The sequence below is a fragment of the Lampetra fluviatilis genome, chromosome 2, assembly GCF_964198595.1.
Source record: "Lampetra fluviatilis chromosome 2, kcLamFluv1.1, whole genome shotgun sequence".
NCBI lineage: Eukaryota > Metazoa > Chordata > Hyperoartia > Petromyzontiformes > Petromyzontidae > Lampetra > Lampetra fluviatilis.
The window spans coordinates 15,365,968-15,381,925 of NC_136276.1; the positions used below are offsets into that span (position 1 = coordinate 15,365,968).

General features: G+C 41.5%; 1 protein-coding gene across 4 annotated transcripts in view; it reads left to right on the plus strand.

Moving 5' to 3' along the window:
* Positions 1 to 15,958, plus strand: part of LOC144943448 (diacylglycerol kinase beta-like) — a 139,076-nt gene that overhangs the window by 60,044 nt on the left and 63,074 nt on the right. For 3 of the 4 annotated variants that reach the window (XM_078870887.1, XM_078870879.1, XM_078870897.1), the window contains 9 exons: positions 7,617 to 7,666; positions 8,132 to 8,206; positions 9,006 to 9,125; positions 10,296 to 10,413; positions 11,471 to 11,559; positions 11,821 to 11,937; positions 12,574 to 12,624; positions 14,150 to 14,248; positions 15,428 to 15,544. In XM_078870887.1, coding sequence (XP_078727013.1) covers positions 7,617 to 7,666; positions 8,132 to 8,206; positions 9,006 to 9,125; positions 10,296 to 10,413; positions 11,471 to 11,559; positions 11,821 to 11,937; positions 12,574 to 12,624; positions 14,150 to 14,248; positions 15,428 to 15,544 — 836 coding nt within the window. The remainder of the gene's footprint in view (positions 1 to 7,616; positions 7,667 to 8,131; positions 8,207 to 9,005; positions 9,126 to 10,295; positions 10,414 to 11,470; positions 11,560 to 11,820; positions 11,938 to 12,573; positions 12,625 to 14,149; positions 14,249 to 15,427; positions 15,545 to 15,958) is intronic. The other variant, XM_078870906.1, reaches the window with a different exon arrangement.

Here is a 15,958-nt window from a genome sequence, read left to right on the forward strand (position 1 = left end):
GGAGAAATCAATTTCGTGTGAGCCCACCACATTGAAACAATGATCAGCCACGGCCGAGGTATTGGTCCTATAGTGTTTCAGATCTGCCTTATGTTCACGAAGATGGTTCTTTTTTCCTCCTGATGACGCCTACATGAACATGCTAATCTCTCACATTACAATAGCCACCTCTGCGCCGTCTCCGTGGAAGTCGCCCTCCGATCTTACATTGACATGCTAATTTCTCACTTTAACATCACTAGCACCGCCCACTTCGTTTATGACCCTTGGGCTGCACCCATCTCAAACCTTTAAAACAGCCTGCCTCAGCAGTTTTCCCCCTCCTTTTTTTGCTCCTGATGACGATTGCCTGTGTTGCGATCGAAACGTCGTGGTTTTTGGTAAATCTTTTTGTTCTACGTGACTTTACCGAAAGACCCAACGAATGTGAATTCCTGCAGTCACGAAAGCTTTAAGTCAATTGTTTTTAGTCTTCGAAGAATGTGTCGTCGTTAAGTGCGGCGGCCTGTGGAATGAACAAATGGAGCAATATGTCACGTCGTTTTTTGCTGAGTTTCTATGACACCTGCTTGATCATTGAAATTAAATGCTCCCATTGTCATCCCCAGCATTACCAGATTACTAGAGAAATCATTTTAGCAATTGAATCATATGGTGATGCTTAGAAAATGTGATGCCACCAGCTTCATGACCCACGGCTTCATTGACCATATGTTAACGTTTGCATCAAGATGTACTACTGCGTGGTATAGCGCATTGGGGATGAGGGCCGCCCATTGTATGCAAAGGGGTAATGGTACTCAGGGGGCTGGAGTGTGCATCTATTGGTAGATCATAAGTGGTGATGTGAAGCATGGGTTTCCGAATTATTGAATCCTTTTGTTGAGCTTTAAAACTGAACCAAATGCCCCAGTGACGATGAGACTTTTACACGCAGAGGCATAAACAAAGCTCACGGTGCATAAGTTCTATTTTGATCATAACTAGTATCTGGGGTGGAGCTGTGGTACAGTGGTCAGTGCACTGCACTCTGAACCCACGGATCTGAGTTGATTTCCCGCCATGAGTCACATCAATGGTGAGTGACATCTGGGCATGTCCTGGGTCCTCAATTCATCATCCCTCGTGATTAAGTATGGTCAAACAACCTCAACATGGCTTAGGGAGAAGACCCTACGTGTGTACGTATGTGGATTTGACAGAGCGTTGTAAATGTAATATATCAATATAGACTTGTTGAGTCATATGAACTTAGATATTGATCCTTCACTTTTTCTGTTTGTCAGCCAAACAGTTTACCAGCAATGTGCTTTAGAAGCAGAATGTAGCTCAGGTGAAAAAGAAGATCCTTACAATTTGCACATTACGAGGCTAAATTGCCAAGTTACTTGGGATAAATATATCACAGCTGGATTAGTCTCGCTGACGTTCTGGCTTGACTCGTACTGGAACCAGACGCTGGTAATGCCCCTTTTTCCGTGAAATAAAATTGCCTTAATTTTGTTGTTGTTCACGGACTGTCAATTTCTCTGGTGCTGATCATGTGTGTGGTTCGAGATCCTGCATTGGTAAATATCATGAGTACCCCCGTTTCCATTATACAATCATTTAAACAAAAAACACATTGTTAAGCAAGCATTGCATGGGCTCTGCTTCATGGCTTTCATGATGGGGACTGAATGAGTATTGATTGGTTGACAAAGGTGTTTCTCCATAATAGGAAAAGGGGAAGACTTTTCTGGTTTTGCTGATTGTGAGGTAATTTTTGGTGTCCTGTGCAAATAGACAGCATTGGGCGACACAAATTCAGAAAGCTGTAATGATCCAAGTCAGACCTTTAATAGATCACTATTTTTTCATGTTGAATGAAATGGCATTTTGAAATGCATTTCTTTACATTTTGAACAGTTTAGATTTTAAGTTTTCGTGACTGCAGGGATCCATACTCTTTGGTTCTTTCGGTAAAATCACGTAGGTATAAAATAAATTAAATAACGACGTTTCGATTGCTGTGGTTTTCCCACTTGATGATGATTGCTTGTGTTGCAATTGAAACGTCGTGATTTAATTTATTTGATTTTATACCTACGTGACTTTACCGAAAGAACCAAAGAGTTGAAACAGTTTGTTCATGTGTATTGTTGCAATGTGGTTTGCCTCTACAAATTCATTATTTATTCTGCACACAATGGCACCTCTTTTGCATACTGCAATGAACAAGGGGCATTGTACAACACTTTAGCCAACTACCGTGCAGAATGTTCCGTTATAATAGTAACAATATTTAATAGCCTTTTGCCAATCAATTTCTGGATAAAGGCCTCTCCATGCTATAAACTATAAACAGTTTTTTTTTTATTTGACCAAGTAAGGCCCACTGAGCTATATCGCTAATTTTCAGAAGCGACCTTGCAACAAATGATAGCTTAACGAAGTGTATAGCACCCGATTACTCAAAACGCATGTTTATAAATGTGGAGGAAAAAACTTGAGGGCCCGGAGAGAAATCTGCGCGACCACGGGAAGAACATACAAACTCCAAATATACAGCAGGCGTCACGGTCGGGATCGAACCCACGACCTCCTACATGCCAGGCGAGGTAGTTAACATCACACCACCACGATGGTTGGTGCAGGTTGATGAAGGGGGGCGGGGGGGCAGGACTGGTTCACGATTCACTCACCACTGATGCTAGCCACGGATGGGAATCCAGCTCAGTAAAGTGGGTTCATGACACAGTTCATGAATCCACTCACTCACCACTCCACCCCAACGTGAGGTGTTATGTTTTGCGTTGTGTGTTTACACAACACTACCAACGCAGTCCTTTATGGTTTTCATTTATACTACATTGGGGAAAAAAATATTTTTTAACCAAAAAAACGCTTTGTGGGAGTGGGTAATTGTGTATGCATAGGTGGTATTTACTCATTGCTTCCCACACAATTAGTGAACTAACCATTGCATTTGCGTGCTATACACCGTGATGGATTGCTTTGTTTCAGGCTGGGACAGCCAGCTAGTGCTCGTGCCAAATACCCCAGAGCAGGGGGGCATTCGAGGGGGGTAACTTATGAGATGCCCAAGCAGCTCAGTTCCTCACTCGCCCTCTTCATTAGCCAGTGCCCTCTGCGTAGTCACTCCAAGCCCATGCACTGTTGTAGTGACCACAATTTTACAATGTAGAGTCGAGCATATCAAGTATAGGGCGCTAATGAAGGGCCCTGCATTGTTCTGCGGACACTTAGTCGGTCAGTGTTGCATGATATGTTGCATTATGTATAAGGAACGGTCATTACTTCGCAAAGTTGAATTAGAAGCCCCCAGATGTATTGTCTATTTATATGGAACGCACTTTCAAACTTAACTGTTGGTGTTTGGGTGCATTTGTGTGGCTGGATTCTATCTGGTTCCTGCAGGGGGCCCACAAATGTACATGTTTTCACTGGCAGTAGCCAAGCAGACAAGGGACTTGCCTCACTATTCCATGGTGAATATTAGGTGGATAGAATAACTCTATTCTTGATTTTACTTTACATAATATTGGAAAAATTTTCGTTTAAAAATACATTAAAACCATTAAGCCTGAGAGAAGCACTTTACAGATTTGTAAACAGTAGATGTAGCGAATTGGTAAAGATTTTTTTGTAGAAGTGATACATTTTTTTAAAATTTGTTACAGTTGGTGGTGTAATGGTTAGCGAACTGGACAATCCAGAGATTGCCAGTTCGATTTCGTGGCATTGGGGTTGAAACAACGAGCACGTTTCTAAATTCCCCCCTCCCCACCTCTGTCGACCCTCAGCAGTATAAATTGATACAGCACAGTTAGTCGATCGGCAGGCTACATGTTATATATATGGGTATTTTCACCGTTTCAGATATGTCTGGCCGGCGTGCAAGGGTCGGCCAAAACACCATCCAGAGGGCTTCTCTAGAGCTCCCACAAGTGTGGGGGTGGGGGGGCTTCTACCAACAGTGGCTTGAGCAAGCAATTGTAAGGGCTGCACCTTTAATCTTACAAAAACATGTTTATAATTGTAATAAATGGGACAGGGCATGGAGAGAATATTTCGTTACCTTTCCAAAAAAATAATGGACCTTTATAAAACATAAAGGTCACTTATAGAGGATTTTGGAGTCGCAATCTTTGTTCAAATGTATATTTTATCATGAGAGATTTGTTTCTAGAAGTTAAATGGTTAAAGTGGAACGCAACATATCACTATATTATTCGTGCAGGTAGCAACATTTAATTGACATGGACAACTAACCACCCATGTCACCAGTCCCAGCAGCAATTAGGGCTTTCTTCCTTTGCGTTTGTCTTGTAAAACAAGCAACGGATACTTGTCCCCATTTCAGCTGCAATACAAGAAACCAGGTCATATGTAAGGTATATATGCAGTAAATTCAATAAGTAAATAAAAAAAATATATTTTAAGGAGAAATATGCATTTCATGGAGAGAAATGGGATCCTCTCAAAAGGTACGATTATACTATATGATAGATCCGTATTGTTCCTAATTTCAGATGGATGGAAAAAGATGAACTTTTATTTGGATGGTCTAATCTTTCAGGGTAACAATCACATGATTTCATGATTGTTAGAATGCAATTTATTTGTTAAAAACGCAATTCTCTTAAATTATTTGCATACATTTTAAGAGCGTCTTGTGTGGTATATATTTTCTGCGTATACCCACACAGCTGCAGAAGCCTGACGTTCATTGTTGAGAAACTCAATGAAAATAAATGTTTTTATTACATTTGGTGAACTTTATTCATGTATCCTTTGCCAATACAGTGCTAGCAAGTCTACACACTTTCCCAGCTTGTTAAAGGCTCCAGTGATGCACTAAGGATGAAAAAGGGTCCATGCACCATTTTTAATTCGTTGTTGCTTTGAAACAAAGCTAGGGACAGGAGGGGGGGACGCAAGTTGCTAGTATTTCACCCAGAATTTGGCTACACCTTGAATTTCATTATAGTTTAGTCACGGAGCCTGATTCTGGAAGCATTCGTCCAAGAAAAAAAAAAACGTATTTTTGTTCAAAGGAGGATAAGGCCCATTACAGCATGCAGCATGGCTCAGAAGACCAGATTCTCATTTTATATATTTATTTTATTTTATGGTGTTACCAGCATTTTATGTTGAAATGGCACTCTGCCACATGATGACAAATATCCAATAATATATTGATTCAGTGGAGGCAGCTGCAGAAATCTGATGTGGAATTGTGAAAATATAACCGTGGTCATCTTGAAATGATTGCTTGTTTTCAGTATCTGGTTTCCAGCAGCACTGAACATATATCAACCCTTGTTGACGTTTTGGCGAAATTTGAAGTTGACGTCCGCTTATCTATGCAAACGAGACATCAACGTTTGGCTCATTCCACAAGTCGTAGAAAACTGGCTTCTGTGCCGCCACGATGAAACAGCGAGGTTAAAGGAAAACATCCTCAAGTCTCATTGCCTTTTTTTCCTAAATATTACAATGCCCTAAGATGTTCACAGAGACATATTTTACATGGGTAACAAAAAGAAATCACAAGCAGAGTGATTCATTCACGCACAACAGGAGTGCTTTCCACAGCGTAGACTCTCAACACAGTGTGACTGAATGCCGCACATAAATAGGCCTGCCGGCTGGGTACATGCCCTGCATGCTAACGGTGCTATCCTGCAGCCCATGCTGATGAGTGGCATTGCCTGCCAGCTCGAAAAGCCTGCACACTGGGCACAAGTGTAAAATGCCACGTGTACAGGTTTCCAGGGCAACCACAGCATTAAGAGATGGTTACATGTTTGTTATGTGGGTGAGCCCCAAACAACACAGAATACAGAATATTGCTGCTCCGATGCTTATTTGCTTATGCTCAAATAGATGGGGGGGGGGGGTGGAATATATCGTGTTACATTTCAAAAGAATAGCCTGCTGTATACTTGAAAAAACAGTGCTGTTAAGGGATTACTGACAAACCACATGTTTTACATGAATTCTAAATTGTTTTAAAGATAGGAACAATTTGTATATTTTCCATGTATTTATGCTGCACAATGACTCTTCCCAGAATTGACAGAGGTGATGTTTAATAATGACAGCGGCAAAAATAATGCGAACATAATGTGTATGACGAATGTGGCACTAAATGCATTGATGGAAACGTCCAGAACAGGGAAAATCCAAGCAGACATCCTGAAATTTGAGAACCATTTGCAGTGCTTTGCAATTTCAACAAAACGCTCTTCTTAATTAATTCTGCAGAGGCCACATGCATGTTCCCCACTAACCATATCACTTTAAAAATACTAAAGTCAAAGTGTAACCTGGCTTAAAAAAGCCCTTTATTTATTGAGAGTTGCTTAGAGTAACCAGACTTCACATGTGATAAGTACAAGTGCCACGATTATTTTTCTCTACTTTAGCAGAGGCCCATTCAGGTACACAGAGGTTTTTAAAGCTTGCTATGAAATCCGTTTGTAACAAACTTCACCTCCTTTCCGTGTGTCACCGATTCCAGTCATTTTCCCACACGTTATGGGCATCATTGCCCCTCTTGCTTATCACTGTGAACTCAATCATCCCCCTCCCCTCACTGTTAAATGTTAATAGAAAAATTGATGCCATCAATCAAATGTGTTCAGGTCTATTCAGCGTTATTTTCGTTGAGGTATTCAATCGGCATCCTGTGAGTTCTTTGAGCAGCAGTAATGTTGTGTTCAGTCCGACTTATCGATACACACAAGTCTCTCTCGTGTGAAACGCATTGTATAACGCAGTTTAATTGGAGTCACGTTGACTCCAATTAACACAGAGATCTGATTGTCTTGGTCAGTGGCAAACACCCACTGGCAGGAGTCTATTTCTGTAGGAGCTTTCATCTGAATCAGCGGTGCTGTTTGGAAGAAAACCACTGGGGAAAAACAAGTTTATGAATTCAGATTAGCGTACATGGCCAATGAGGTATCTTTCTATCACAAACATAAAAGCGATAGAGTAATTCAGGAATACATATAACATCGCTGTACTGTATTGCATTTGGATCGTGCTTCGTGTGTTTATGTTTTGTGTACATTTATTGGTATTGGAACTTCACTGTCGGAAGTTTTGCCTATCCTGGGGTAAAACAAACCAACAGTAGTGCACTGTCTTAACTTCCCATCTCAAAAGCCATACCATATAATCCCACCTAGAGGTTATCGGCTGGGATTGCTCTTCGAGTATGTATGATTATTTATTCGTGGTTCAACATCGCCACCATAGGTTTCAAGTTGGGACTGCAGACATAGAAGAGGCAAGGTTGCTGCTTGCCAATCTTGAGAATGCACACGAATCTGAAAAAATTGTTCGTAAAAAACACCCTTAATTTTTTAATACATTTCATCGAAATTTAGAATGTAATACGTGTCGCCCTTGTCAATGACATTCATCATCTGAATGGGTTCTCACTTGGTTACATTTAAATGCAATAAATTCCGTCTGTTCTCAAGCCACCAAATTCCCAAATGAACATACAGTGTCGCATCCAATACTGTGGCATCTGATTTAAATAGCTGAGCAATGTAGACTTTTTTTAAAACGATGCTTGATTATGTTCTGTTTTTCAGTTATGTTTCATCTGTATGACACCGACAGCAATAAACTGCTCGACAGCTCGGTAAGAAAAGCGCACTGTGGCCAAAGTCTTGATTTGTAAGTCAATGGTCGTTCCGATTTGCCCTGAAAATGCATTATTCCTGTGATGTTTGGACAGCTGCTGTCAATCCACATAATCATTCTAGATTTGAAGCTTTCGTGACTGCAGGAATCCATACTCTTTGGTTCTTTCGGTAAAGTCACATAGGTATAAAAAAAAAATCACGACGTTTCGGGCACATCAGGTGGGAAAGCATGGCCTGCTGCTGATGCAGATTGTTATAAAGGTTTGAAATGGGTTTAGCCCAAGGGTTATAAAGGAGTGGCTGGGTCTAGTGATGTTAATGTGAGTAATTAGCATGTAACTGGCTACGGAAGTGGCTATGTTAATGTAAGAGATTAGCATGATTTTAAAGTGAGAAATTAGCATGTAACTGGGCACGGAATAATCCTATTCTCCTTCTCTTTTTTTAATGTTTGCATTCAGGAGGTGGACCGCATAATCACACAGATGATGCACGTGGCTGAATACTTAGAGTGGGATGTTACAGAGCTGAAACCGGTAAATATTAAACGAGACTTTTATCCGGGAAATGTAAATGCGTATTGGCTCTTGTAGAATTTTGTAATTGTTGAGACAAAGCCCAATTTGTGAACCGTTTCCTTTTTTCTTGCATAATGTCCTGCAGAACTTTCAGTTTGAAAAGCACCATATTTGTTTTGAGCAGACGGATCATTTTATTTGGGTAAATTATTGAGACTTCATAACAAAGGAAGATGATTAGTCTTTTATTTATTTTACACCTTAAGCCTGGATTTACTACCCCGGAGAGAGCCAAAACTGAATCTCAATACTTTAACAAAAAATTGAGAATCCTGCTTAGAATGTTTTGCCAAAATGTTTCTCTTATATATTGCGTAGGGCAGGAACCAGAGTGACAACTGAAAACCGACATGCATGAGGGGTTAACACTCACAAATGCCACAGAGATCTGTGAGCAACATGCCCGCTGTACTTCAAGAAGTACTTTAATGCACTTGTGACCCTTGTCAATGCTATTTACCATTTGAATTGGTTCTCACGTGGTTGTAAATATATACAATAAATTCCAGCCATTCTCAATCCACCAGTGGATGAAGGCCTCTCCAAGCCATGTCAGTCATGTTTTTTTTTACCATTCTTCACTGCACTAGTCAGTGTGGGTCGGTAAATAGGAGGGAGGGGAGAACTGGTTCTCATATCACTCGTCACTTTGAAGTTAACCGTGGCCAAGAATCCAACTCGGGTTGCCGGGTTCATTGCACAGCAGGACTGTAATACACGTCAATGCATTCAGCCACGGGTGTTGTGTACTTTGCAGATCCTTCGCGATATGATGCAGGAGATCGACTATGACCAAGATGGCACGGTGTCTCTGGAAGAGTGGATACAGGGTGGTATGACGACAATCCCCTTGCTCGTGCTTCTCGGCCTGGAGTCGGTTGGTAGTGCATGTGCACATACGTACACTGATACAAACACCCCCCCCCCTCGTCCCCTGCATCCACTTGTACCTTCACACATCAACAACACCCGCAATTCGCCACTAAGTGGCGGTGATGGTCACCACAGCGCCTGTGAAGTGTTGAAGGCTTGCTTACAGGAGGTCACGGGACAGACCCAGGTGCCATGGGTTGGCTGACTGAAATGACGTGCAGCTGTGCCCTCTACTGTGCCAATTTGCTGCATTTTAGCCGCTTGGCGCTCCACTGGTTGTTGTGAGCGTCGCTCCTCTGCCCTTCGTTGTTGTTGGAGGGCATCTGCCTCCAACTGATCGGGAGCGTCTTTCACGAGCCTTCTCCATAGAGGTCGATTTTGACACTGCTGGTACCAGTCTTCGGCAAGTCCACTCAGCTTCACATCCTCCTGTACCGAATCAGTCCATCTCTTCTGCAGCCCGTGTTGTGCCCTTTTAGACCTCTATATTGAGCCAAAGAGAAGCTGCTTCGGCATGCGGTGGCTGGGCATGCGGGTTACATGACCCAATCTTCACACACTCACTGTCCCTCAAATAATTCAGGATGGATTTGCACACCCACACTCATGGGCACAGACTCTCATTGTACTTGAGCCATATCGAAGTTTCAGCCATAGTTCAGTCAATGTATACACGTTGTGATTCCATATAATGCCCCATAAAAAAGATATTCGTCATCTAAAGAACATTTTTGTTACTCTTCATTTGAAGACCTTGACAAGCGTCGCAACACAAATTTTGCAAAAATCACAGCCTCCTTTTATTTCATTTTAGTATCGTCTATAACGTGTTATAGAAGGTCGACAAAATATAAAATGCCTATCTTACAATGGTTTAGTATTGGTACAGTCGCCATTTGCATTGTGAGTGCCTTATGTTCATTGCAATTGCAGCACAAACCCATAGCTGTACACTTGAGTTACGAAGAAAGCTGTGGCAATGCAATACAAATGTTTCCTATCAATATTTCGAACGATCTCAGTGTGTTCAGATGAGTTAGATTGCAGTCATGGTTTGAATTTGTTCCACGCCTTTGCATTACTGTACACAGTATTGATTCTATGGCTGACGAACGTTTCATTGCATATTTTAAGTGTCTGAAGCAATAAACGTTGCCCGCCAATGTCCCCTCAGAACGTGAAGGACGACGGACAGCACGTGTGGAAATTGAAGCACTTCAACAAACCGGCGTACTGCAATTTCTGCAAGGCCATGCTCATTGGCCTGGGCAAGCAGGGGCTCTGCTGCACATGTGAGTCGAGAGATGCTGGGGTAGCCTCTCCGACCGCAAGCTCGCGAAGATGTAGGGTGTGTCGACGGGTTCCGTGCAGTAGCATTTACAAATGGGTGCACTGGCTGAAATTAGGACATGAGTGTGTCTGGGATTATGACAGAGTTGGTAGGGCAGTTAATGCTTCAATTCCCAAAAAACATCTCTTGTATTGAGAGTTTGAATTTTGCTGACGGGGGAGTAAAAAAGTAAGTTCACATCAATGGTCACAGGGATAAGTGTGGAGCAAGTAATTAAATATTTAATATCACTGAATATCTAGAGTGTGTGTCTGTTAATGGCAGAGTATAAAGCATAATGGTTTGTTATGCATTAATGGTCATATTCCTACACGAAGGCAATTCATTTTTTTTATCTTATTGCAGTGATCTACCCATTTGTAAACATTACTACAATTAATTTAGTTGTGATCATTTTGTCGCTTCATTATTGTTTATAGATTTTTTTTGATTTACATTCTCAGAGGACAACAATGAAGATCAATGTACAGCTCTTCTAATGTACATTTGTACAAGGGCACCACCATCTTTGATTATGTGATGTGTCCACTATCTAGTGGGCAAATCTCAAACAAATTTTGCACACGAGTATCACGGATATGCCCCCTGGATTTTTTTAAACATACCAAATCGACAGTCGTAGAATCACCCTCGTATTTAGGACTAGCTAGATTCACGAATTAACCGCCACATGATGTGGTGCGGTGGTATAGAGGCGAGCACTCCGTGCAATGAATCTTGCAACCTGAGTTAGATTCCTGGCAATGGCTATCATCAGTGGCAATTGATATCTGAAACAGTTATGCCCTCTCCAACTTCCTCAACCACACCATCTGGCACTGGTAAAAAAAAACCCTGGCTGATATGGTGTTGGGGAGGTTTTCATCCATTGGTAGATTGAGAATGACTGGATTTTATACAATAGAAAAAAACATTTGGTGCAAACAGTTTGGAATATGCCACAGTACTATTTTAACACTTTTGATGTCCATGTTTTCCCGTGAATATTTTTCTTACAGTCTGTAAATACACGGTCCACGAGAGGTGTGTAGCTAAGGCGCCGCTAAACTGCATCAGCACTTACGCCAAGTCCAAAAAGAGTGCCACCGTGAGTATACTGATCTTTACTCATCATTTCAAACATTCACTCGAATAAATACTTTCATCCCAACAATAAAGACTTCTGCTTGTCCAAGTGAACACGACGCGTAATTGTGTACCTGTACATACGTGTTATTATTTTGACGATAAAAATCTTAAGGATTTCGGATTTCAACACTCGGCACTTGTGCAGCTGCATTCTTTGGGACTTTTGAGATTGAAAGTGCCAACGGATGATGTGATCATGCATTCTCTCTGTCTTGTGCAGGTGATGGACCACTATTGGGTGGAAGGCAACTGCCCTGCCAAATGCGACAAGTGCCATAAGAGCATCAAGTGCTACCAGGGCCTTACGGGGCTCCACTGCGTATGGTGTCACATAACGGTCAGCACTTGTCATTGCTTGCCAAAGTTAATTGGTTTTGGTCGTTTCTTATTATCATGCCATTCATTTTTAGCCAGATATCCACTTTAGTGTGTGTAACACTTTTGACAACATTACTTTAGCAAATGCACAAAATCAGCAGCAATTTTTATTATCATTGCGAGAAGAAATAGTGGTGGGTAAACGGGTGCTAGAGTATGAAATGTAAATGCATGAATACATGCTGTCATTTGATAACGTGTTTCACAGTGCAAATTATTAGGCAAGGACTGACTCAGTAATGCGTGAATTTAAACAATTCTCACACTCGTGGTGCTTGCATGCAAAGTCTATAATGATGTTACCTTTAGGGAAAAATAGAACAAATGAGATGGAACAAACGAGACAAAAAAATTGGAAGCTGAATCAAATTGCGACCCCCAAATAATTTGTCAATTAGTGGGATGGATAAATGATAAAATGACAACAAACCATAGTTTTATAAATAAGGGAGCTGTGTACATGCATATATAAAGGTGTAAATACAAAATTAATATTATCCGCAATAAATGCTCATGATTAGTTGTGTAATGTGTTATATCGTTTTGCATAAAATTCAGACCCATAACTTACAGAGGGGTTCTCGCTTTTAAACAGCTGGCAGCTCTCACCAGCATTGGTTCAAACAAGCCTGAATCTGCTGATGAGGTACTGAATGTCAAAACCAATCCAGATTTTGCTTGTGTTGAATCAGTGTTGCTGATATCATTCATAAGGCTGCAGAGCTGATGGGATGCGTAAAAATAGTTACGTTTTTGATTGTGCAGGGATTTTAGACGAAGGAATGCATGTTGTATTGGTTATCTACCGTGAATAAGTTGAATACATTTAAATTTCGATTTAAAGCTTTCGTGACTGCAGGGATTCATCTTCTTGGTTCTTTCGGTAAAGTCACGTAGAATGGAAATAATAAAGTAATAAAATAAAACATAATAAGATAATTCTCACGACGTTTCGGCCACAACGCATGCAGCCGTCATCAGGTGAAGACCAGGTCTGTCGGGGAGACAGTGTCGGGGAGACAGCGTCTGAATGACGCTGTCTCCCCGACAGACCTGGTCTTCACCTGATGACGGCTGCTTGCGTTGTGGCCGAAACGTCGTGAGTATTATCTTATGTTTTATTTTATTATTTTATTATTTCCATTCTACGTGACTTTACCGAAAGAACCAAGAAGTTGAATACATTTCTTAATGAATATACAGTACTCTTGTTGGGATTTTTATGTTTAATTTCTGAATGCCGATTCTATTTGCGAGCACATCCTGTATTGGAGGGGAGAGCCTACAATGAGGAATAAAGGATATTAGACGCAACTCAAATGCCCCGTATAGATTCCTAAAATGCATGACTCATGACAGAATAATACGCTTATAGATGAATGCATTAATGAATGACAGCACTATTGTGTTTTAGTACTCTAAAAAATGAGTTGTACTGGGTTCACATTTGATAATAACACATTACCGAAGAAGTACAAATTTTTTGTATTGTAATTTCATGTTGGTTTAAATTATTATTTTCCCAAGCCTTGTTACTGCATGATGATACTTTTAAAACCACAATGCTTTAAATAACTCTTTAATGTCCTGCTCATCTTAAATAACGTGCTGTTTACACATGAATAAAATATGATATTAAATGAAAGCACACACATTTAACATCTTACGTGTTGTATTAATATCTGCAAATCTATTTGCATGGTGGAATCATTTATTGCCGCGTGTTCCATTATATTCTTGCATGTGGAAATATGTTCAGCGGTTAAATGCCAATGTCGAGGTCTGCTAGCTACGAGAGAGAGTTAGTGTCGATTTGAAAAACTCCACTGAAGGAGCGCAGACTACACTGGTTACTACATGGCCCTTTTTACGTGCTCCAGAAAGAGCATGATTGCACCAGGATGTTAGATTGTAAACGCAAGCCTGTGCACTTAAAAGATATGTGTGGGGACAAACCAGGGCCACCGAGAGGTGGGCAGTGGCAGCAAAATGGGCAATTTGACTTGAGCCTCACACAAAAGAGGGCGGCACAACGGGCCTCATTTTTAATACAAATAAATAGGGGGGGGGGGCTCACGTTGGAATTGCCTCCAGAAACCTCTGTGGAAGCCCTTGGAGAAACTGCCTTTAGATGACTTGTATGACTTGCCTTGTTGCATCCTGCCTTGCAGCTGCACAACAAGTGTGCTTCGCACGTGAAGCCGGAGTGTGACTGCGGTCAGTTAAAGGACCACGTCCTTCCCCCAAACTCCATCTTTCCCTTGGTTCTGGTGAGGCGATTTGCATGATTCACGCGAAGACACGTCCGTCTCATTTCATTTATTACGCTTTTGAGCCAGCTGGCCAGGAGAGGGCAAAACTTAGCCAACTTAACTTAACCAAATAGATTTCTTGCAATAGGTATCTATTTGGTGTTTGAACATCTTAACACATGTTTTATTTCCAGAAAGGGTAAAACCTATTCTTATTTTTCATACTTTGATACTGACAAAAAAGTACAATGATACAATGTTTTAAACTTAATATCTCATAATTGGTACTCATACCGTCCTGACATTTACAACACAGTGAGCACCAACTGAATGCTGCGAGGAAAATGTTTGCACCACCAGAACCCCCCCCCCACCATCCCCCCCGCCCACACTACAATAATACTATCTAAGCGCTATAATATTAATATCTACGGACTCTATAGTAGTAACTGCACGCATCGGGGTGGGGGGGGAGGACATCACGTTGTGAAGAATTAACCTCAGCGTTTAGTATTTTATTTTATAGCATGTTTAACGCTAAAGCAAATTTACCCCTCGCCCCAACCGAATGTGTGTGACTTGGTAGTGCCCTTCCCCACCACCGAATGCGTGTGAGTTCGTATGGTCGATAGCACGCTATTAAATACATAAATTAATGAAAACTGCACAAAATCGCTAATTAATGGGAAAAAGGAATAGCGCTTGCTCACCACGGGGCTTACGGCGTGGTACCTGGCTATTTTTTTACGTAAACCCCACCATTTGAGAGCCAAATCCCTCGCAAGCGTGCGCACACACACACACACACAGACAGACAAAAAATGACATTTACAGGCAAGAGAAGATTAAATATTTTTTTTAAAGAGTGATCAAAGTACACGTAAAAAAATATTCACAGCCTGGGTGAACTGAATATGGAAGTAACCCTTGGAATAAGGGACATACAGCCCAATAATTGCATTGTGTGTTCCAGGACATTTCAACCCGTTGGGTTATAATTGGAAGTCAAAGGTTCCCAATTTCACCAATCACCGGGAATACATGATAAAACAGTTCTGCCTGCGCGGTGACTTTTTTGGACGCCCTGTACATTCTATAAATATCAAAGCTGGTTACAGACACCTGGCATCTTTCGACGCTAAAGCTCCGTTTTCCCCCGTGTGTGCACGTGTGCGTATATGGACATGTGAGCCACAGGAGCGACAGATGTCGGTGCAGAGGACAGACAGTGGTAGCGGCGTGTCGCTGGACGACGACGTACTGCGGCGTTTTCAGCGCACCAACTCGGTGACAGGCGACGGGCACGCTCTGCAGGTCTGTGTCTGGTGCAGCTGTGGGGGAGTTGGCCATGGCCACTGGTTTGGTAGTACACAGAGCCCTGGATGCTGCTGGTAAAAAAAAATGGTTTGGTAAAAAAAAACATCTTTTAAAACACAGATACACAGAGCCCCCAGATGCTGCTGGTAAAAAAAAATAGTTTGGTAAAAAAAAGATATCTGAAAAAAGCACAGATACACAGAGCCCCGGATGCTGCTGTGGTGTAATGGTCAGCACACTGGGCTTTCAATCCAGAGGGTCGCCGGTTCCAGACGTGCTTTTGGGTGGTGCAGCAATCAATCACTCAATATTAATAACACACAGATGCAAAGATTGACTCACTGGCACTTGTGAAAGTATTCTTCCTCTGGTATTACTGTTGGTGTTTCTTTGTTTGAAAAAAACAACAAC